Source organism: Saccopteryx bilineata, chromosome 6 (genome assembly GCF_036850765.1).
Source record: "Saccopteryx bilineata isolate mSacBil1 chromosome 6, mSacBil1_pri_phased_curated, whole genome shotgun sequence".
NCBI classification, from domain to species: Eukaryota; Metazoa; Chordata; class Mammalia; order Chiroptera; family Emballonuridae; genus Saccopteryx; species Saccopteryx bilineata.
The window spans coordinates 171,816,251-171,841,156 of record NC_089495.1 but is presented as its reverse complement, the minus strand read 5'-3'; the positions used below and the strand labels follow the sequence as shown (position 1 = coordinate 171,841,156).

General features: G+C 38.1%; 1 protein-coding gene and 1 pseudogene across 1 annotated transcript in view; both read left to right on the top strand.

Moving 5' to 3' along the window:
- Positions 1–16,401, top strand: part of LOC136309422 (zinc finger protein 200-like) — a 117,544-nt pseudogene extending 101,143 nt beyond the window's left edge.
- Positions 16,402–17,187: 786 nt separating this feature from the next.
- The window catches only part of PCSK2 (proprotein convertase subtilisin/kexin type 2), a 338,142-nt gene continuing 330,423 nt past the window's right edge, over positions 17,188–24,906 (top strand). Inside the window, exon 1 of the mRNA XM_066235935.1 lies at positions 17,188–17,660. Coding sequence (XP_066092032.1) covers positions 17,484–17,660 — 177 coding nt within the window. The 5' untranslated portion in view covers positions 17,188–17,483. The remainder of the gene's footprint in view (positions 17,661–24,906) is intronic.

Below are 24,906 nucleotides of genomic sequence, written 5' to 3'. Positions count from 1 at the left end.
GGAGGAGGTGAGGGGGAGGGGTACAAAGAAAACTGGATAGAGGGTGACAGAGGACGATCTCTCTTTGGGTGATGGGTATGCAACAGAACTGGATGACAAGATAACCTGGAAATGTTTTCTTTGAATGTATGTACCCTGATTTATTGATGTCACTCCATTTAAATAAAAATTTATTTATTAAAAAAAAATTATCTCATGGCCCAATATTGCTGCACTGGCTCCAGCCATCACAGCAGCAATGTAATAACTTTCAGCTAATGCAGGTGATCTCACTCTCTTTATTCCTTACCCTACCAGAGCTGTGCAATAAGATGAAACTCCACATGTTTGCCACTCATGTTCTGGATCTCAGCACATGGCCACACATGTCCTGGATCTCAGAGTTCATCTCAATATGCTTGGGAAACAAAATACTTGAAGTCTTCCTCCTTCCAAATCACACAAACCCAGTACATGAGTTGGTCCAAAACAGTTTATGCCCATTTACTTATCCATTTGAAGACATTCTTGTTATTATATCATTTCTAGTGCTGTTGCATAATTAAGATTTTTGTTTTATTGTCTATATACTTGATTCTGGTGAGCTAGTGAAATTTTGTTCTGTGAAAGCATGGCCTCTTATTTAGCTTATGAAGTGAAAGTACCAATAACCTTAACCTGAAGTAGGTCAAGAAAAAAGGGTTGTAGTCCTTGTTTTCCATTCTCCATGACCTCGTTATCCAAAAATTTTGACCAAAATCATTAAATTAGGCCCTCCACAAAGACCCCAGGAACTCCTAATGACAGACCACCAGTTGCACAAAGTAAATGTTAAATGTGTTTTGTTTTATTTTATTTTGTTTATAAGTAGAGAAACTTCTAACAAGGCAAATTTCTAAGAAGAGGAGGAGTTGTTAGCTAAAAAGCACTTGCACATTAAGTCCAAAGTCTGTGCCATGTGCCTTGAACCTAATTTTGCTTTAAAACATCTGCTAAGGGTCCAAGGATGGACACACCACAGGTTTTCTCTGTTTATTCTCTACTGACATAAACAAATCGCAACAGAGATGGAGTAATTTTGACCCTAGTACTCAGTGATTTCTCGCCATAACTTTTCCCTGGACAGCACTAGTTAGTAGTTGTGCATCTTTGAGGACAGTCTATGTACTCTAGTTATTTATTGTTGTGCCATTTTAATGAAGCTTCTATGGTTCCATTGTTATATGATCATTTTATTCGTGGTCGTTAAAATCAATATAACAGAAAAAGTAGTTTTACTTTACGTAACTTACCTGCTTTTTTAAGAGGGTGCCCCCTCCTAACTCCATAAACAAAAGTACTCTTGAGTACTTCCATGGGTTTGGGTATGCATGTTTGGGAGAAGAAATTCAAGGGGGTCTCAGTTTCCATATCAGAGCTAATACAATACTCTAAAGAGCTGCCAGTAAGTACTAGGAGTCCAGCAGTAAAGGCAAATATCAGGTCATAGCTTCTAGGAACTTTCAGATCTTTAGAATAATCAGAATTTACTTCACACACATACCCCCAACAATTGGTTTGGGACAATTTTATTTAGGTCCCAATAACTGGAAGAGACTCTGCTGATCTCTGTGTGATGTTTTATTTGTGTATATATTTTGTACATTAATGTGTCCTTATTTACTTAAAACCCAAGATAACCTACACAGCTCATGTATTATTTTGGGGAAAAAAATAAGTTTCAGAAAAATTACACAACTTGTACAGCAATTTTAGATAAGGCAGAAAACCTGTGTCCTGCAATCCTTTAATATTCTTGTCCCCACACAGAGAGACTTTTCCAAAATTAGAGAATTAAAGGCAAGAGATTGAACCCAAGAGGACCTTCAAGTGCTTGAATTTCCAAATGCTGATGCATGTAATTGTGATTATAAGTGTATCCTACGCTTTTGAAGAACTTAATCACAAAACTGGGAAGACATGTCCTGCTTCTGTTTGGTAGACTTATCAGACTAATGCTGTCCTCATTGTTGTAATTTGTTTCAGGTTCCTTTTCCATCTCACAGCTGCTTATTCTGATCCAAGTAGAAGTTTTGAGAAGTCACTAAAATACTCCTATAAATATTATATTCCATTTTAAACTTAAGATCTTTAATATTAGAGCTACAAAGTTTCTCAAACTGCCAGATGAATAAACTTTTCTCTTTGATTATACATTTGATATTTTCCTGAGAAACTGTATTTTTTGTTTCTTTTGTAAATTTTATTTATAGAATTAAATTTAATAGGGTGACATTAATATTTCTTTAAGAATGATTGATTTTAAAAACAATACTTATTTCTTTCCATTATTTAGTGTTATTAAAAGTTATAATGATATAATAAAGTAAGAACTAAGATTTAAATTGTGATTTCTTCCAAAAACACAGAAATATTCTTTGCTGTATAAGCTAAATTATTATCTTCTTATCCTTTAAAAAGGTTTTGAAATTTTATTACATAATCATTTTTCAGCCTAGGAAATAATAATGAAAGAAACAGAAGAAACTCAGTCTTATATTTATGCACAGATATTTGAAGTATTTCCATCCTGTAGCCTAAATATTGATAGTTTTTTTCTCTTTGGCCTCTTATTTTGAAACTGCTTCTCAGAGTTCTCACTGTTGCACCTATCTTTATGGCAAATTATTTTAGTATGGTAATATGCTCAGATCAATTGCCGGAGGCAGTAATGCTAGTATCAATCATGTACAAATGTGCAATAACTCAGAGGTAGATGACATTATCCCTTCTTTTGTCCTGGTACAGTTTGCTCTTCTGAAGGATGACTTTAGTACAAACTAATTTCCAGGGAGGTCTGAAGGCACACGAGTTAAGCATTAAAAATTTTTCCCCTGGAATGTTCTCAATTCTTTTTAAATTAAATTTATTAGGGTGACATTGGTTAACATAATTATACAGGCGATGGAAGAATTCTTTCAGCTTACCTGGTCCTCAAAGGGAAAGAGAAAACACTCAGCAGGGTGGACTTTTTCCAGCACCATGGACAGAGCCACCAAGTGGATGCTACAGGGGGGTTCTGAGTGCTGTCAACCTGCAGGATCCTCTTAACCTTCATTCTACCTCCTTAAACCCTCGCTCCAACATACACATATCCTTTTAAGTGAGCTAATCTCCCTTTCTCTCTCTTTCTCTCTCTCTCTCTCTCTCTCTCTCTCTCTCTCTCTCTCCCCTCTTTCATGGCCCTCAGATGTTAGAATTTTCTCTCTCCCCTCTTTCATGGCCCTCAGATGTTAGAATTTTCTGGTTGTTCACATTTTGAATTCTGGTTCGTTAGTCCTGGCAATGTTTCCCCAAAATTCTGACTTTCCCATTTTATCCATGCCTTCTAACAGTTTTAAATAACATTATTCCACTTACCCCAATATATGTCACATTTTTGTTTGTTTTTGTTTGTTTGTTCTTGTGTTGCTTTTTGTTTTTACCCTGCTGGCCTCCCAGAAGGTTAAAAATTGTTTTGGTTGTATTAATCACAAGTGCTGCATTTAAACATACAATAAGTTGAATGTAAATGTATTCTATGTCTAGAAAGAATATAGAATGTTTTTATAATTTACATTGGTAATATATTGGTCAGAATCCCTGCAAGATAGTGATGATATATGCAGATGGAGTAATTGAGGAGAGTTGATTAAGGAACTGTTTATGAATGTATAAGATCAAGCAAATCCAATGAACATAGTCAAGTCCCTGGGACTTGTAACCCCTTGAAGCTTGAAGAGACAAGGGAAGGGAGTGGTTAATCGAATCTAAAGGTGACGCTATATGGAGAAGGCTTCCTAACAGAAGCTCTATGTAACATTTAGGAAATGGATGAAGTCAATATATGGTTGCTCAACAGAAAGGGATTCTGGAAAATGAAAAGTTTGAGTTGATTCTCTTTTCTCACTCTCCAATTTTTTAAAACAGTTCCTCCAGTTGGCTGAATCCAGTGGAAACTGGTAAAACAATAAATCTCATAATGTGGTCCACAAAATTCAACCACCCAGGGCACAGCACATATTACAAAGAGTGGATAGGAAATCTGAATGGGAAAACAGAAATAATCAAACAAATAGAATATGCACAGTTGAGAACCACATAATAAAACATAGTGTTGAAAATTACAAAGATATTGTAAACTTGGATTGTATTACAGAACCCAATTTATCCATAGTCACCATCTTGTCTTCCTAACAATTAGCTCACCCTCAGAGGTCTCTTGCTCAGATATTTTGTTCACTCTTGAGTATCACAGTCAATTTTTTTCATGGGATTTCTCAATCAATACCACTCACTAACTTAGACAAACATGGGTAGGTAATTCACCACTGCCTAACACTCCAGCATGTTTGAAATGCCTTCAGACCAATATATTCAGCAATATGTGAACAACTAACTTTATGTTCTACCAAAATTTTTCCCTTGATTCATTCAATAATTTAACTTTAAAATTCTCCTTGATTAAGGTTGAACATAACCATGAAAATTTGAAAGCAGCCACTGTGCGCTGGTTTTTGACAAATCACCTCTGCTAAAAGACACAAGCTCATGCGCCTTATTTATTCTCTGTTCTTGCCAAGGGAATTTTCCAGCTCCTCCTGGTACATGTCTCCTGGGAAAGATGAGAGGAGAAATAATAAGGGCACCTTGAAGAAACAATGTAATTATACATAAACTACTGTGGGCAACACTGAAAGTTGAGATGATTTTGCCATCTCATGTGGAACTGAGAAAAAGAGCCCTCCTTTTCCTGTCAGTGAAAAAAAAAAAAGAAAAGACTTATTCTAACATATGTAGATCTTTTCAAAGGTTTATTTTTATCACCATTTGACTCTTGGCATTTACATACCACAACATGGTAAATGGCTAACTGACTTCCCCCCAATAACACTGAACCTATGATTTAACCTTGCTTCCCCTGTACTCTAACCAGCCGAGTAAACTCATCATTAACAAGTCACCAGAAATTACTTTGCAACATGTTTATACCACTGGCTAAGAGCTATCATTTCCTGTTGAGCCCATAAAATGTAATAGTTCTCCTTAATATACACAATTAAATAACCAGTACATCAAATATCATTCTCTCTGCCCAACATTTAGATGTGCTAGTATAACAACAGAACATTTACATCTTAGATTTATTTTATTTTATTTATATTTTTAAGACTTTAAATTTTATTTTTCAATTACATTTTACAATTTATTTTTCAATTACAGTTTACATTCAATATTATTTTGTATTAGCTTCCGATGTACAGGAAATTGGTTATAAAATCATTTGCTTAACCAAGCATTTCCCCCGATATTTCCATTATCCACCTGGCACCATACATAGTTATTGCAATATTATTGACTATATTCCTTATGCTGTACTTTACATGAGTTTAGTCAACACTTTTCAATGTGGTTATGCTTCATAGATTTGCCTCACCCTAATGATTTGTCCATTTTTGCTTAACAGGAACTGTAATAGACATGTTTTTGTTTTGTTTTGGTTTCATTTGGTTTTGCTATTTGTTTTTGTTTTGTTTTGTTTTGTTTTTAGTGAGAGAAAGACAGAGAGACCAGAAGGGAAAGAGATGAGAAGCATCAGCCTGTTGTTGCAGCACTTTAGTTGTTCATTGATTGGTTTTCATACTTTCCTTGACCAGAAGGGCTTCAACTAAACTAGTGACCCTTTGCTCAAGCCAGTGACCTTGGGCTTAATTAAGCCAGAGACCTTGGGCATCAAGCCTGCAACCTTTGGGCTCAAACCAACAACTGTGGGATCATGTTAATGATCCCACGCTCAAGCTGGCAAGCCTGCACTCATGTTGGTGAGCATGCACTCAAGCTGGCAAGTCTGTACTCAAGCTGATGAGTCCATACTCTTGTTGATGACCTTGGGGTTTCAAGCCTGGAACTTCAGTGTCCTAGGTGGATGCTCTATTCACTGCAACACCACTGGTCAGGTGCTATGTGTTTTTTCATTCACCTAATATTCTTGCCTTTTTTCTGTTTTCCTTTGTCTAATAAAAACTTCTTTATTCTCAGGCTATGCAGTTCGGGTCACTTGTCAGCTCCAGGAGAAATTACAATATACAGTCCTGGCCATTATCTGATTTCAATCCCCTGGACTCTATATTAGGGAATAATTGGTTAAATGCCACAATCCAGTTATTCCAAAATTTTATAAAAATTACTAGGAAAAAAAACTCCCTTTCTCTGAGATCAAGACAACAAAGAAGATAACAGACCCTAAAAATGAAGATGGAGAAAACTCTAGATTTGGCCTTACCTGAATCTATATGTTGTACTCTTCAGAGATGTAAAACAAGAAATTCCTCATTGTCAGCTAGAGTTGTAGTTCTATCATTTTTAACAAAGGAAACAAAGGATGAGGAAGAGAGGGAGGAGGAGGAAAAAGAGAAGGAATAAAAGAAGGAGAAAAGGAGGAAGAAGAAGAGGAGGAGGAAGAAAAAGAGGAGGAGGAGAAAAAGGAGGAGACGAGGAGAATTCTGATTAATGTATGAAGGACACTACAATCTGGGGTGTGTTTATAAATCTAAAGGTCACATACTAGATTCTACACCTAGATTCTACTATCTTTTTTCAACTCTGGGCTTCATATATTTTATTACAATTTAATCTGAGCTAATCCATTCTGAGGCAAGGTCAGCCTTACTTCTGTCACTTTCACACTAAACATTGCCATTAGAGTCATATTGAGACTCCAACAATGCATACTTGGCAGTTTGAAGAAAATGTCCAAAAGAACACCCACTCTAATTCTGGAGGTCTCTAAAAGAACAGTGATTTATTTTTCTGCATGGGAATAAAATTTTTAATTTTAAATAATATGGTTTTAAATGGCTTAAAAATTTTAGAACAACATACCCTAGAGTTAGTATAAGTATTATTTTAAAAATTAACCCATTAAAATGATTTCTGAGACAATCTCTTAGTTGGCTTTTAATCATTTAAGTTGGCTTGTAAAAATAGGCTTTTCGTTAAAAATTTCTATAGATGCTGGACTTTGTTGGTGTTATAGTTTGTGTCACTGTTCAACAAATATTTTCTCTCCTCACTCTAGTACTACAAGCAAAGTTAGGCTTGACCATGTGACTTACTTAGGCCAACATAACACAACACTAGAATGGATGTGATGTATCAGAGGCCTTATGTATTGTTTTATGGATTGACCTGGGTTTTGAGCTCCAGTAATAAGTTGTAAGATCAGCATGCCTCAGGTAACCACTGTCGCTTTGGTCTGAATGTCAGAAAAAGTGCATGTGGACATCTAAACCAAATTCACAGGCTGGAGCCAAGTCACTTTGTGACTGGTAAGAGGGGCAGAGACACGAAACAGGTTGGCCCCACACCCATGTATGATGAATGAAAGGGATATCTTGGCTTTGGAGGAACCCCTGAGGAACAAGGAGACTCAGCCTCACACCAGGCCCTCCAACCCAGGGTTCCAGCGCCAAGAAGAAAAGTCCTCATAACCTCTGCTTGTAAAAACCAGCAGGGATTGTGGCTTAGTGAGGCAGAGGGCTGCTGAAATCCCAGCCAGTTTCTATTCCAAGGCCAGAGCACAGTCTTATTCTGACTCACTGTCTCTGAGCTCCAGTGCTGGGGCAGCAGTTTGAAAGACACCAGAGACATATAGGGAACTGAATTATCTGTCATCAAGTCAAGGGCTGGAGGAGCAGCTTCATCCCAAACAGAAGTGCTGGTGGGAGCCATAATTCCTTTGCTGAACCTTCCCCTACAAAATTAACAGACATATCTGAGACACCATCAACCTGGCTAACACTGTTCACCCCACCCTGGTGATTCCCCGAGACCCTCTTCCACCCAATTTGCAAGCCCACCCAAGCCATTTACACTGGCTTTTCCATACTGCAGACTTTTCTACAATCTCTCAAATATGCAGCATTTGGCCCCAAAGTGTCTCATACTTCTTGCTAAGTGGCTCCAGGCCAAGCACTGGTGGCAGTTGAAATTGGTTCACAGCTTTGCCTCCCCTGGGCACCTCCAAGTCCAGCACAGGTAACAGCCATCTGCAGATTGCTCTGTAACTCACGCCAGGTGGCCCAGGCAGGGAAGAGACGATGACTGTCAGACGGGAGGGGGGTTGAGGGACTACGTGAAAAAAATGTGAAGAGATTAAGCAAAAAAAGAAACTCATAGACACAGACAACAGAAGGAAAGGGGGAGGGGGAAGTAGCAGAGAATAAAGGGGGGATAAATGGTGATGGAAAGAGGCTTGACTTTGGGTGGTGAACACACAATACCATATATAGATGATGTGTTATATAATTGTACACCTAAAATCTGTATAATCTTTATTTTTTTTAATTTTTCTTAAGTGAGAAGCAGGGAAGCAGAGAGACAGACTCCTACATGCACCCTGATTAGATCCACCTGACAAGCCCTCTATGAAGTGATGCTCTGCCCATTTGGGGCCATTGTTCTGTTGCTTGGCAACTGAGCTATTTTAGTACCTGTGGCGAGGCCATGAAGCCATCCTCAGTGCTTGGGGCCAACTTGCTCCAACCAAGACATGGCCTCACAAGGGGAAGAGAAAGATAGAGACAGAGAAGGGAGAGAAAGAGTGGTGGAGAACTAGGTGGTCTCCTGTGTGCCCTGATTGGGAATCGAACCTGGGACTTACACTCGTCAGGCCAACCCTCTACAGCTGGGTCAACCACCCAGGGCCTATATAATCTTATTAACCAATGTCACCCCAATATATTCAATTGAAAAAGATAATGAAGAAAAAAATTAAAAATGTAAATAATAAAATGGCAATAAATACATATCTATCAACAATTTCTTTAAATGCAAATGGATTAAATGCTTCAATAAAAAAGGCACACAGTGGCTAAATGGATAAAAATCAAAATAAACAAACAAACAGAAAAGAAACAAACTCATAGAACATTTTGATAGTTGGCAGATGGGGTAGAGGTTGAGGGATGGGTGAAAAACTTGATGGTTTAAGAAGTACAATGGGTAGTTACAGAACAGTCTTGGGGATGGATATAAAGTGCAGCATAAGGAATAGAGTCAATAATATTGTAATAACTGTGTATGGTATCAGCTGTGTACTAGATTTGTCAGAGCAATCACTTCTAATATCGCACTTATATATATGTCTAAACCCTGTGTTGTACACCTGAAACTAATGTAACATTGTATGTCAAATGTAAAAAAACCCAAAATAATTTAAAGAAGTTTAGTATAATTTTTAAAAGAATCTTACATCTTTAATCTTTTTTCTTTGACTTTTTAAGAATTTATACTTAGAAAATTAAATTTAATGGGGTCACAATGGTCAATAAGAGTACATAGTTTCTAGGTGAACATCGCTCTAACATCTGAACTATTGATTGTATTGTGTGTCCATAGCCCAAAGTCAAATCATTTTCTGTCATAGTGTATTTGTCCCTCTTTACTCCCCTCCCACTCAAACCCCTTCCCTTAGTAATCACTTCACTTTTGTCTGTGCCCATGAGTGTCAGTTTTATATCCTACCTCTGTGTGAAATCATATAGTTTTTAGCTTTTTCTGACTTACTTGTTTCATTCAGTATAATGTTCTCAAGGTCCATCCATGTTGTCGTAAATGGTAACATGTCATCGTTTCTTATGGCTAAGTGGTATTCCATTGTATTTATGTACCACATCTTCTTTTCCAATCCTCTATCGAAAGACACTTTGGTTATTTCCATGTCTTGGCCACTGTGAACAATGCTGCAATAAACCTGGGAGTGCATGTGTCTTTGCATACCAATGTTTCTGAGTTTTTTGGGTAGTGTGATTTTTTTTTACACAGCATATAGTGGCAATGATTGACTTTTATATTTGGGGGTTTTCATTAATTATTTTTAATTGAATTATGCTTGACATACAGTATTATATTAGTTTCAGGTGACAAACAGTGATTCAATATTTTTAAACATCACCATTAAAAGTCTAGTTACAGTCTGTCATCATACAAAGTTATTACAATATTATTAACTATATTATCTATGCTGTATATTGCATCCCTGTCACTTATTTATTTTATAACTAAAAGTTTGTACCCCTTAATATCCTTCACCTATTTTGCCCATCCCCACATCCTTCTTACCCCTGGAAAATATGTTTGTTTTCTGTGTCTAGGAATACAGTCAATGCTATTGTAATGACTGTGTTATAGTTTGTAGAACTACACTGTTATGCTTCACGTACCATTGCATAGCTCATGTAGCCTGAAGACCTTAAGAGAGATGAGATACATAAGAGAAATAGTGCTTGGTCTAGATTCTTGTCACTGAAATTTAGCCCTAAACAGAATCTTAGACAGAATCAATCTAAGCAATTAATCCCTACTACCATTTAATGTTGAGGTCCAGAAAATGATTTTCCATAGGTCACATGGCTAAAAAGACACAGAGTAAGCACTGAACAAAGGAATCTTTACTTCCAGCCTCACAATCTTCCCACAGTGGCACTCAACTTTCTCTGCAATATTTCTATACTAATTCATACTTTACACCTTTATCTCACTCTCCTCATATTGGTAATTCTGGTTGTACCTTCCCCAGGCATTCCTCTAAGGACTACCCTATAGCAAAATACAAAACATAAGAAAAGCTAACCATATTGGACATTTGCAAAAATTTTCACTACCAGAGAAGGGGAATGCCAGTTTATCTACTCTGTTATTCGATGTGGATCAAGTAGCTTTGGCCAAGACTGGTTACATTTCCCCAAAAGTCTGTGTTCTGAAAGTCTGAGTCTAATTTGTTAGTATTTTTTCTTTATATCTATGCTAATAATTGTTTTAGAGAATACACTCTTACTTTCATAATAATTGAATGTATTCTATAAAGGTATTATAAAAATCTCTATAGCAAAATAATTAAGACTTCATAGATTGTTTAAACAAGAAGTCACAAACTTAGATGGCTTTATGGACCAGGTCAGGAATATAAAATACACGAATCAGTAACTTGGTTAAGGATTTCAACAAACTAGGCAGTGCAAGCCACATTATATCTGAGGAAAGGAGATAGGAGAATGGCAAGTTCTTACTTTAGCTAACTGTGACCATTTTGCTAAAACTTTGATCATCCTTCCCCCCAAAGAAGCCACATCTTGGAATTTTTTCTGAGAAATGATTCATTTTTAAAAGATGAGGACTATTTTTTAAACAGTGATCCATATGCTTGTGAACAGGAGACCACTAGCATAAATTAATACATCATTAAGTGCATTATTACACATTAAGAATTCTGTGATTAGGTTCTACATGAATTATAATTTATTGAGTGTAGAATTTTAAAAGATAAAATGAATCTATAAAAGCCATTAGGTATTATTTTTGAGTAGCTAGTTTTAAAAATATGCTTCTAAAGTATACTTTTTTTTGGTCTACTCTCTCTAGTATCATAGAAGATAAAATGAGTATTTTATGACCAATTTTTCTGAAAATAAGCTATGCCATATTTCTAAAACCATGAAAGAATAAAATATTTTCAGAAGAAAAAAATGGGATATCTGAGAGAACAGGAAAACATTTATAGCTATTTTTCTAGCATGTTAAATAACAATATACATTAATTTTTCTATTTATATGAGGTCATGCAAATCAATACAAAATAGTGTGTCTTTACTCAAAGAATTTAAGTAGAAGTAAGGCCTTCCTAGAATTGGATGTTTCATTGTAATGGCAGAGTTAGCCTTAAAAAAAAAACTGGTGTGTGTGTGTGTGTGTGTGTGTGTGTGTGTATGTGTGTGTGTATATATATATAAATGTTTGAAATTTAATTTTATACACAGATATTTATCTTCATAAAGTCCAGTTTACATTTGCCAACAAGCCATGTATTTTGTTCTTTCTGATTTTTTATTCTAAACTAGAATAAAAAAATTTCTTGTTAAATATAATTTCCACAATCATTCAGAAACTGAATTGATCATTTACTGTATTTTTTAAGAAACCACAAAAAAAGGAAAGAATTTAAGGCAGAAAATTTATAAAGAGGTAATAACTTCCTGCAGACAAAAAGCAGTGTTCCAATAAGCCCTAGGAAATAACTAATTAACTTTCCAGGTGAGCAAATGTTATTTTGTATTCCTATAGAACTAACAGGAATCTAAAGTAGTGAATAGAAATGTGTTCCTGATTTTCAAAAGAAGATTAAAAGGACCCTTTGTCCTCATTGTTTAGCTACTTTAAATTTTATTAAAATAATAGAACCTAATTTAGCACAAAAAATATTTTTACTGTCCTGGAAAATATGGAAATAATGACTAGTTTTCATTTATGAAGAGTCACTTAGCCTGAAAAAAATCTGATGGCTTGTTGATGAAGTTATAAGATGAAGTTATAAAATGAATACAACCCAAAGCCCTCTAGAATCAATGCCTTGATGATAAACACTTGATATAGCCCCATGAGCCCTCTTATTATATTAATTTAAGATGGCTTAGATAACAAAAGTCAGCTAAGACTGCAGCTAACAGAAAAACAGAGATAAGTCATTTAATAAAAGATATCGGTTGATAAAAGCCATAGGAATTGGAGACAGGGCATGTTAATCCCAATGATTTAGAAGGGATAGGGCTCTACCGATATACTAATTAAATTTTTCTGAGCACCTAAATTTTAAGTTACAGCAAATATGAGATTGTAGATAAATGCCACAGGGAAATGAGGTGATATGTTAGAAAATAAGAATTATATGGAGAAAATTTTTAAAATAAAAAACATCAATATTAAATTCAAAATTTGGCAGAAATCCCAAACCTGGTAACAATACTTCAGAAAAACTGAGTTTAAGCTGGAATGGAAGGGAAAAGGGAGGGGAGGGTCATTAGGAAGAATCTGCTAGAAAAGGTTAGTAATACAATATGATAATAGAGAGTTCTGGCACCTAATGAAATTATTATTACTGTACTTAAAGTGCTCAGAATAAAGGCAGCAGAAAAGGCAAAGCCTAAACTGATTTTTAACAAGACTGTATTTCAAAATGTACCTTTTGTTATACATGTCTTATTTCCCTTGAAATTACATTTCACCCAATTAAAAAGAAATTAACAGAAATGTAAAATCTTTTCCCTAATGACCCAAAGAATACCAAAAAATCCAACAGCCTCTCCTAAGTCTACTTCTAGCTTTATCAGTGGTGGGTTTCCCTTGATGTTAAGCTTCCTGGGCCAAAGGTCTCTCTGGAAGTACATCTAAGCAGGAGGATCCAAAATATACCTAAGGTTCCTTTAATTACACAAAGGTCTGTTGATTTATAGTTAATAAGTCATGAAATAGAAAAATTCTGGTCTTTGTAGGACAACGACTTCAAAGAGACTCTAACAGGTAAGTGGAACATCTGAACTGGAACAAAATACCCATATTTTCTCTACAGAAATGGTATCTTTTATTTTTTTTAGGTGAGAGGAGGGGAGATAGTGAGGCAGACTTCCACATGTACCCAGACCAGGATCTACTTGGCAACCCCATCTGGGGCTGATGCTATAGTACTGAGCTAGGTTTAGTGCCTGAGGCTGGTGCTGGGACCATCTTGAGTTATCCTGAGCACCCAAGGCCACACTTGAACCAATCAAGCTGTCTGTGGGAGGGGAAGAGGAAGAGAAAGGAGAGGAAGAAGGGGAAAAAAACACATGGTCACCTCTCCTGTGTGTCCTGCCCTGAAATCAAACCAGGGATGTCCATACGCCCAGCCTACACTCTATCCACTGAGCCACCGGCCAGGGCCAACAGTATCTTAAATATAGTAAGAACTCAACATGCTGATTGTTTTCCTGTTTGGTACTCAGTGACAGCCAGTTAGTCTCTCCTCAAATCCACAAAGTTAATAAATATAAGACTTTTGGGGGAAGGTTATAAAAATAAATATTTTAGCCACCATAATGTTATTTTTTTTAAAAATATATAATGGCCCTCAACATTTCTTAAGCTATTGATGATGCTTTCTATATCACAGTCTGACTTTGTCATCTCTTTGAAATTGTATGACTATGGAGCTGGAAGATATCTGTATGAACTGTCTGCATTTAACAGAAAAGGAGATAGAGGCTGAGAGATATAATGGTTTGGACCAAGGGGCATACTCAGTGACAACAAAACCTGCAATAGTTTGTCAACTGAATTCCATTTCAGTCCTTGAAACATTCTACTGCTGTTCTCTCTTCTGTTCACTTTTGCTCTAAAGTTACTATAATATTTTAACTGAACTTAGAAATAGTTATCTTAAAAAAAGCAATGTGTGCATGCATGTGGATGTGTATTTGTACTTCAAAGAACAATTAATGAATCAATAGTTTCCTCCACTTAGCATTTGCATCACAAAAATTCTTTTTTATTTGCTATACTCCTCTGACAATATTACAACAAACATTCTATGTAAACACTAAAAATGATTTATTTTGTTCATCAATCCAGGTTTTATTTAGCTTGTACCCTATTTTACATGGCTTTAATTTTTAAAATGCAGATACATAAGATTCAACATTTACTAGCATTTAATCTTAGAATTTATTTAGGAAATAAGGCATTGCTCTGTGGTTTTACCAAAAATAATTAACAAATATCTCTGAATAGATGATATTTTCGTGCTCATTTTCAGAGAGATTTAGCTACATTAGCAGTGCTATTTCACAACACCCATAGTCTTCTAAATTGAGTTATTTGATGCTCTTCAAGATCTATTTTCCTAAAAGCTTAGATTTCTATCTCTGTTGCTGCTTTTGAAATGTTCTTTATGATTGTGAATCCATCTAATGTAATTTTCACATTTGGTGCCATTTTTCTCAAGTGACAATACAAGGCAGTAACAAAAAACAAAAACAGTTTGGACGGTCTTCATAGCAGCCTAGTAACTTTGATTGGAAATGTGGATAAAACATAAGAAAAAGAAAAAGAGTTGAAGATCTCCACATAAGAAGCCTTGTGTTAAAATCAAACAGATGGACTCCGAGGGGTAGGCTATAAAGTAAGATAGTGTAATAAAAAAAAAATCCTCAGAAATGAGCCCGTGTCAGCAACAAGATCTACTCTGAAGACAATGTGTCCCATTGTTTTAAATGTATAATCATTTCTACCAATAGAAATGATTCTTTTAAAATTGATACGTAAAGACACATGCAGCCCCATGTTTATTGCAGCATTGTTCACAGTGGCCAGGACATGGAAACAACCAAAAAGCCCATCAATAGATTACTGGATAAAGAAGATGTGGCACATATACACTATGGAATACTACTCAGCCATAAGAAATGATGACATCGGAACATTTACAGCAAAATGGTGGGATCTTGATAACATGATACGAAGCGAAATAAGTAAATCAGAAAAAAACAGGAACTGTATTATTCCATACGTAGGTGGGACATAATACTGAAACTAAGAGACATTGACAAGAGTGTGGTGGTTACGGGGGGGGGGAGGGGGGAATGGGAGAGGGATAGGGGGTGGGGAGGGGCACAAAGAAAACAAGATAGAAGGTGACAGAGGACAATCTGACTTTGGGTGGTGCGTATGCAACATAATTGAACGACAAGATAACCTGGACTTGTTATCTTTGAATATATGTATCCTGATTTATTGATGTCACCCCATTAAAAAAATAAAATTATAAAAAAAAAAAAAGTTGTAAAAAAAAAAAAGAAATGATTCTTTTAGTAGGTTCTGCCTTCATCCTAAAATGATAAGAAGGTCTATAAAGATAAATGATAGCTAGATGATAGATAGTGATGTTAGATTGATAGATAAGTAGATATGTGTGTCCACTTGTGTCAATGTGTGTCAAATGTGTCAATATAATATCTGTGTGCGTGTTGCATACACTTAAATCAATAAGAAAAATGTCTCGTACCTCTTTCTTATCCGCATAAGGCAGGATTTTGAAGTTTGGATCTAAATGATAATCAAGATCAGTGCACACACTCTGTAATTCAACAATATTTGAGTTGCTTTAAAACAATCGACCTCATTTTCTTGCAGATGTTGTGTCTCTGCTTCTTCTGGAGCAGGAAGAAGTCGGTTGTAAGCATCAGTAGAATGTGAGTGCATGATTTTTTGAAGGGATAACTTAGCTGACTCCTTGCCAGCCTGACTGAATTAACCAACTGGCCTCTCAACTGGAGTCTGGGTCCAGCTCTTGGGATTGTTGGCTACACTTTCCCGAAGGCGCACTCTCGCCCTCCTTCAACAACCAATGCCCCCAAATCTGAGAGTGCACTTCCAGGCATTGCAGTCCCAGCCGTGGCGGTCTTGAAGGCAGACTCAGCAGAGCAGCCTAGATTTCTGGAGGAGTCTCATCTAATTACAATTGCCAGTAGAGGCAAGCTTTATCTCCTGCCAGGCTTCCCAGCTGCTCAGTTCCAGATCAGCCTGAAGCCTACATAAACAAACAAACAAACAAACAAAATAGCTCATTCCTGCACCCCCCACCCGCACCCCGGCCAGCACGAGTCACCTCAAGAAAGCTGCTTTCCCCAGTCTCCCCAAGCCAGGAAAGGGAGCAAAGGTGTTACCCCAAAGTGGCAGGAGGAGGGTTAATGTTTGCTTTACCATTGAGAGAAGGGTAGTCAAGTGTGCCTTCGTGTTCGTGCATGCGAGCGTGCGTGTGTGCGCGAGCGTGTGTGTGTGTGTGTATGTGTGTGTGTGTGTGTGTGTGTGTGAGAGAGAGAGAGAGAGAGAGAGAGAGAGAGAGAGAGAGAAAGAGAGAGAGAGAGAGTGGGGGGGAGGTTTTGCAGGGAGAAATAAACAGGGGAGTGAAATAGGCAGAGGCCGGTGCCCTAGCTCCCCTTGGGGCCTCGGAGAGCCGTACACATCGTAATTCCCTTTCCCGAGCCTTACAGATTTCCACAAACAATGACATCACTCGGGCGCTGCCGACCAGAATACAGCTGGGGGGATTTTCCTGGGAGCGAGGCAGGCGGGGTGAAGCGACGGAGGAGCTCTCCAGGGTGCTGGAAGGGGCGGGGGCGCAGGCTCACAGCTCGGCGCCCCTCGCCGGCGGAGGCGGACCCGCCGGCCCGGGGCGAACAGGGGTGGACCCGGGGTGGCCCAGGGCAGGGCCCGCCGCTCCGCAGGTCCTCATTGGCTGCTGGCGGGCGCACGTCAGCCAGGCTGGTGCTCTCCTCCCCGGTGGAATCGGAGCTGAGGAGGAGCTGAAAATGCAGATTTAGCATCAAGCACAGACATATACACTCGCTCTTTCTTTCTGATACACACAGCTCCTCACATTCGCACCTCTGCCAGCGATCCCGGCCGCCCGACTACACAGCTTCTCGTCAGCCAGATGCTAGAGAACACACACTGATTTGCTGCTTTCCAAGCCCCTAATCAGTCTCTTTCTCTAAACGATTCCTTTTAAAAAAACAAACAAAAACTATACATACATTTTTATTTGCACCCTTCTTCCGAGTCCCTTGTTCCGCCAGCCTGCGCGCCTCCTAGCACCACTTTTCACTCCCCAAAGAAAGATGAAAGGTGGCTGTGTCTCCCAGTGGAAGGCGGCCGCCGGGGTCCTCTTCTGTGTCCTGGTCTTTGCATCTGCCAGGAGACCGGTCTTCACGAATCATTTTCTTGTGGAGTTGCATAAAGGAGGCGAAGAAGAAGCTCGCCAAGTTGCAGCAGAACATGGCTTTGGAGTCCGAAAGGTAAGGTTTTCCTTGCATTTCGCATGTTGTTTCAAAAACGGGAACAGCCCTGCGCAATCTCATTGCAGATTTGCAAGTTTTCTCTCTCCTGCGATGCAGACATTCAGCCATCAGCTCTTTCACACGACATTGCCTCCAGTGATCTATCACAGGTTATGTAATTAAAATGTCCTTCAAATTGTACTAGTAAGGTCATAAAAATAATTTATTGTTCTTTGACTTGGCGAAAACAGGGTAACAGCTTTCAAACAAAGCCTTGCGCCCGGGCTGCTGTCCGAAGTACCAAGTTCTCAAGGCTGCTTGAGGATGGAGGGAGGAGGTGCTGAACATCTATCTAGGCTTGGCGTCTGCTGACTTGCCAGCGATGTATCTACCCACCTCTCCCATCACCAGAAAAAGAGTAGTTTCTGACAGACAAGACCACAAGCATAGACAGACATTGAGATTCATGTCCGTGCTTTTCAGACCCCGCGCCAGGAGGACTTCCCTCCCGGTGACTTCGGTCTCTGCTCTTTTCCAGGGAAAGCAGCTCTCTGGCTTCAGGACACTTGGAGACAGGAACTGGTTTTTCTTCCTAAAATCGGGGCAGAACTTCTCCCCCCTCGCCCTCGTCCCCGCCCACCCCAGCCCACCCCGGGAGCGTACTCCTGGTTCGCTCTCAAGTTCTCAGCAAAGAGCTGTGGAGCTGGGCAGGTAGCTTTTGAAGGGAGTTCCCAGCGGAGAAGTCAAGGTGGCTCTCCTGGTCTGTGGGCGGCCAGCTTGGCTTTCCCGGGAGGACGCGGGGATTCCCACTTCAAGAATTTGTCAGAGTTCGACCGTTTGGGCAGCAGGACGAGGCTTCCAGTCTGGAACGCCCGGGGAATCCTTTGGGGAGCCCAGGACCCCCATTCTGAGAGGGCAATGGAAAGGAGACGCTGTGGGTCAGGGCTGTAGCTGACCTACTTGCTTCTCCTGCGAAATGTCGTGACAGGGATCTCAAGTGTCCTCAAGGGACCTGACGAGGGGTGAGGTGGAGTGAGGGTGCGAGGAGAAACCAGGGCGAGGGGAACTTGGAGGACGTAGGACACCATTTGGCAACCAGAGAGCCGTGTGGAAGTCTGTGGGGTTCCGTTCGAGCCCCGTCTCCTTCCTCCCGATCCCAGGAGAGGCTTGAGACGAACGGTGGGAGCTTTCTGTGGCTTTTGCCTCTCAAGGGCAGCGCGAACTGGGACTCCTATCGGTCCCTCTGTCCCCACTTTCCGCGCCTCCCGCTTTCCTCTCGGCCTCGGCACGGGCTCCTGCATAGGCTGCGGGCTCTCTCGCCTCCGCAGGGCGTTGGCAGCCCGCACTTCGACCCAAGATGTGTTTGACAACGAGTTTGTCGGAGGTCTGGGAGGAAGCGCCGGGTCGGCCCGCGGCGCGCGGGCGGGTCTTGCAGGAAAGAACTTGTTGCTCCGGGGAAGCGTACGTAGGTGGAGCAGGAGACTGACGCGGCCCGCGGAGGGAGCAGCCCGCCGCCGTTCTGCCCCAGGGCCTCGGGACGGTGTCGGCACTGCTGCCAAAACAATCAGCGAACAGACCCTCTCCTTCCTTTCCCACCTCTCTGATCCAGACCTGGGCGCCATAAATATAATAGTGATTATTATTAGTTGATAGTTATAGGGCAACTTTATGCACTGGAGTCCTTACACACATTCTTATTTAATATTCTCAGTAATTCTTAGGAAGCCACCGTTATTAAAGCTATGGTACGGATAAGGAAATTGACTCAGACTCAAAATAAAAAAAAACAACCAAGGATTTAAACCCAGATCTTTCAGAGACAAACCCATGCTCTTTAACCCCGGTACAGACCATATCAAACTCAGGGCTCTGCGTGCTGTGAGGGCTTTGGGGTGCTGTGAAGAGGGATGTGGAATCCAGCTCTTTAGTTCTTGAGTGTATAGGATTGCAGTTGATGCAAAAATAGCCATTACTTTCTCTCCCAACCATGCACCACTTTAAAGTGTAGACAGACATTGCTATCATAATATAGGCAGACATTGCAATCCCGTCTTTATTTCTCTTTTTGACAAAGATGCCCCTAAGATCTGATCTTAGAGACAATCAAACCTCAATGTAGCTGAGACTAATAATGGCTTAACTTATTAATTGTCCCAGAGGCTTACTTTCTTGTAAAGAAGTAAATAACTTGATGAGGAATTACAATTTTGATGATGGAATTTGAGCAAGAAGGTGTACAATCTTAACATAAATGAATCTAGATCATCTCAATACACTTACCTTTACATCTCAGGGGACTCATACTTTGGGTGAAATAAGATACCTAAGTCACACTCTCCCCCATTCCTCTTGGAGGCTACTGGTTTTGCAGCACAGCCTCGACCCTGCGATTCCTACCCAGGAGAAAGGGGCCACTCCTTTCCTCACCTCTCCATAACCTCTCAGAAGTAGTATCTGCTATCCAAACGATTTTTGCTTTTGGATCCAATTTAAGTAAAAATAAGCTTATAGCAAGATACTTCTGTCCAATCGATCTTTGCAGGCTGCTACACCTGTCTAGAATAAACCCAATTTTTCTCCCTTGGATTCATGTTCCTTCCCTCCTTCAAGAAGAGCTCCAAACCTTCCCTGATGCCATCAAGTACAATGAGATTTCCCTTCTCAAATTCCTGTGAGACAAAAAAGTAAAGCATGTGTGACATAAGGTAGTACAGCCATTACCTCTTCCCTAGGCATGTCATATGTGTAAGGAAAAATGTCTATGAGCACTGCCTTTCTGCTTGAAAGGTAAATATTCAGGGATATCTCCTATATTTCTGGTTTACCACCATAGCCCTGGGTTTGTCAGCTTCTAAGGAAACTTCCTTAATTCTATTTATTACCAAACACTGTCCTGTCTTGTTCTCATGCTATACTGTACTTTTGTCAACATTTGTTATTCATTTTTGTTAAAACCCCGGTACCTCCTTCTCTTTCCTCTCTCTTACTTAGTATACCTCCCAACTCCTGATTGCTTCATCTTCTCTGACACTCAGGGTCAGACATAAAAGATTCTTAGTAATTATTTATTCATCCAAAAGAAAGGTCAGCTATGCAGACTAGAGGAGTCTGCTATTTTACTGATTTTTCTTGTCTAACTTCACAAACTTGTGACGTAGAAATTATTGGCATCAACCCTGATTCACAGGTAAAAAACTTAGTTTCAAGAAGTTAAGTAACTGCTCATATCTGGAAAATGAAAAAAAAGTCAGATTTAAGACTAAATTTTCTCTACCAAAAATAATTTTGTTTTCCTATCATGTTGCCTCCAAGAAGACTTTCCTGACTTCCAGGAGCTCTGCATCTGGGGTCCCATTCTAGAGTTCTGTTACTTTTCCTTTCCTTTTTTTTCTTATTACTTCTTTCCTTACCTAACACTTATTTAGAATTAACATACAGAGTGGAACAAAAGTAGGTTTACAGTTGTTCATATGAAAAATAACAATAATTAATAAACAATAATACAAGAATAAACTGTTTCAAATACTCACAACTGTAAACTTACTTTTGCCCCACCATGCATGAACTTATCATGAACTAATGTGTATGAGTATATATTCCAGTATATCATAAATCTTCCAAGAGGAGAAACAATATACTATGTCTTTTATAGTTCCTATACATAGCACAGTGGTCTGTGTATGAGGTATTCAATGAATATTTGTTGATTATTTTGCAAGACCATATACTCTTACAAGATCATGAACAAATCATTATATTTCCTCTCTAAAAATAGAGTAAAAACACCTTCACTTTACCTTCTGAAAGGTGTGAGGAAACAAAAGTTTTCTAATTTATTATGGCCTAGCCAATAGTTAATGTTTATCAGAAAAGTGCATATAACTGATGTGTGAATTTACAATAATGACAAAGGCATTAGTCTAAAGAGTACCTTCAAATTCTCAATATATCACTAAACTTAATTTCCTTAAAAAATAAAGCAAAAATAATATTTATTAAAGCAATATGCTGAAGGTTCACCAAAAGTCAAATAAGAATTAGGATATTAGAATAAAAGTCCAAACAACTGACATGTTTTGTTTTGCTATGGAATATTATGTTTTACCCACGTAGGGCTGAAGCTAAGATGATTGCACAAGTAAAATCATGTGAGTAATTTTATGTGTATGAAAGTTTTAAAGTATTTTTAATAATAGTTGTGCTCAGCCCTGGCCGGTGGCTCAGTGGATAGACCATTGGCCCGCATATGGATGTCACGGGTTCAATTCTGGGGTTCAAATATTATAAATATTTCTTCTGTGGATATTGTGGTATATGTATTTTGGTGAAAACATATACAGTATGGCTATCTGTTGAGAATATTCCTAAGAATAGATTTGTTGAGTCAAGGGACAGTATGAGACTGAATCAGTTTCTTATTGCTGTGTAACAAACCAATACACATGCAGTGGCTTAAAACAACACAAATTTTTCATTTCAGTTTTTATGGATAAAATGTCCTTGTCTAGAGGCAGCAACTGAAGGAAAACCCACTTCCAAGTATATTCAGGTTTTTAAGAAGAATTTAGCTCTTTGTAGTTGGAGACCTGGAGTCTTCCTTTTCTTACTGGCTGCTAGACCAGGACCACTCTCAGCTCCTGGAGCTTACTCTTGTGATCCTGCCACATGACCCCCTTGAGATGCCGTCTTACACTCAGACCCTTCAAATCTTTTCCTTCAGAAAGAGCACAGTTCCTGTTTAGGATTAACCTAATTAGGTTGGGCCCACACAAGAGAATTGCTCTTGATTTTTTGATTAACTCAATTAAACAGATTTGGGACCTTTACTATATTTGATAAATCTGTTTATTTCTGTCATATAAGGTAACCTAATCACAGAAGTGAAATCCAACATATTCAAAGTCCTGCCTGTATTCCAGGGGAGGGGATTTTGCAGGGCATGTACACTGGAGTGGAGAAACCTTGGGGCCATCTCAGAATTCTGCCTACCACAGACAATCTGACAAAACAATTTCACAAAGCAGTTCCACAAATTCCCATTTCCACCAGCAGTGGATGAGGTTTCTGACTGCTCCACATTCTCACTGGCATTTGATATTTTATACCTTTTTTCATTTTAGTGATTTTGGTGGGTATGTAGTGGTGCCTTATTGTGATTTGAACTTACATTTTCCTGATGATCAACTGAAACTGAATTCTTCATATGCTTATTGGTAATTTGAATATCCTTTTTATACAGTCATTTATTCAGGTCTTTTGCCCTAAAAAGTTTTTCTTATTGATTATCTGTCATAATTTTTGATTAGTAGGAGCTTCTCACCTATCATGGATAGGAACCTGTTGTCAGATTTTAAATATTTATCATCAGCCACTTCTATTAAAGTATACTTGAAGTGCAATGTTATGTTAGTTTCAGGTATACAACATAATGATCTGACATTTATATACCTTACGTAGTGTTCACCAAGATAAGTCTTTCACCACACATAGAGGTTATTATGGTATTATATTGACTAAGTTCTTTATGCTGTACAGTGCATCCCAAGAACATTAATTTATAATTGGAAGGTTGTACCTCTTAAATCTTTTTATCTTTTCTCCCCATCCTACTAACCCCCATCTCTTCTGGCCACCATCAGTCTGTTCTCTGTTTCTATAAGTCTGTTTCTGTTTTGTTTTGTTTTGTTTGTTCACTGCTTTGTTTTAGATTTCACATATAAGTGAACTCATGTGCTATTTGTTTTTCGCCATCTGACTTATTTCACTTAGCATTATACCTCCTAGGTTCACTCATGTTGTTCCAAATGGCGAGATTTTATCCTTTTTTATAGTCAATATTCCATTGTGTGCCTATGTGCTCTGTGTGTGTGTGTGAGACATTCTTTTTATCTATTCATCTGTTTATACACACGTACGTTTATACACACTTTTATATCTTGGCTATTTTAAATAATGCTGCAGTGAAAGCAGGAATGTATATACCTTTCAAATTAGTATCTTTTTAAAATTTTCTTCAAATAAATACCCGGAAGTGGAATTGCTGAGTCATGTAGTAGTTCTATGGTTAAATATAAGGAAACCTTTATTCTTATAGTAGCTGCACCAGTTTACAATCCCAGCAACAGTGCTTGAGGGTTCCCTTTTCTCCACATCTTTCAGAAACAATTGTTATTTGTTGACTTTTTGATAACAGACATCCTGACTTGTATGGTTTTGATTTGTATTTCTATGATAAATAGTAATGCAGAGCATAGTTTCACGTATCTGTTGACCATCTGTATGGTTTCTTTGGAAAAATCTATTCAGGTCCTTTGCCTTGCCTATTTTTTGATCAGATTGTTTGGGGGTTTTTTTCATGTTGAATAACATGAGTTTTTTTTATATATTTTGCATATTAACCCCTTATTGAGTATATTATTTGTAAATATATTCTTCCATTCAGTAGGTTGTTTTTTTCGTTTTGTTCTGTTAATGGTTTTCTTAGTCGTGTAAAGGTTTTTAGTTTGAAGTAGTCTCACTTGTTTATTTTTGCTCTTGTTGCTCTTGCTCAAGGAGACATATCAAAAAAATATTGTAAAGAACAATGTCAAAGAGTTTGCTTCCTATGTTTACTTCTAGGAGTTTTACAGTTTCAGGTCTTACATTTATTTTAGGACTTTAATCCATTTTAAGTTTATATTTGTATATGGCATAAGAAAGTTGTCCCATTTTATTTTTTTGTTTGTATCTGTCTACACTTAACACCATTAATTGAAAGATTGTCTTTCCCCCATTGTATATTCTTGCCTTCTTTGTTGTAGATTAATTAACCATGTAAGTGTGGGTTTATTTCTGGTCTCTCTATTCTGTTCCATTGACTTATGTATCCATTTTTGTGCCCCTACTATACAATTTTGATTAATATAGCTTTGTAGTATAGTTTGAGATTAGGAAGCATGAAACCTCTAACTTTGTTCTTATTTCTCAAGATTTTTTAAGTATTAAGATTCTTTGTGGTTCTTATAAAATTTTTAATTACTTGTTCTGGTTTCTAAAAAGTTATTGGAATTTTTATAGAGATTGCATTAAATCTGGAGATTTCTTTAGCTAGTATGATTATTTTAACTATTAATTCTTCAAAATTATGAGCATATATATCTTTCCATTTATTTGTGACATCTTTAATTTTTTCATCAGTACATTACATATTTAGATTATATTACCTCCTTGGTTAAATTTATACCTAAGTATTTTATTATTTTCAATGCAATTGTAAATGAGATTG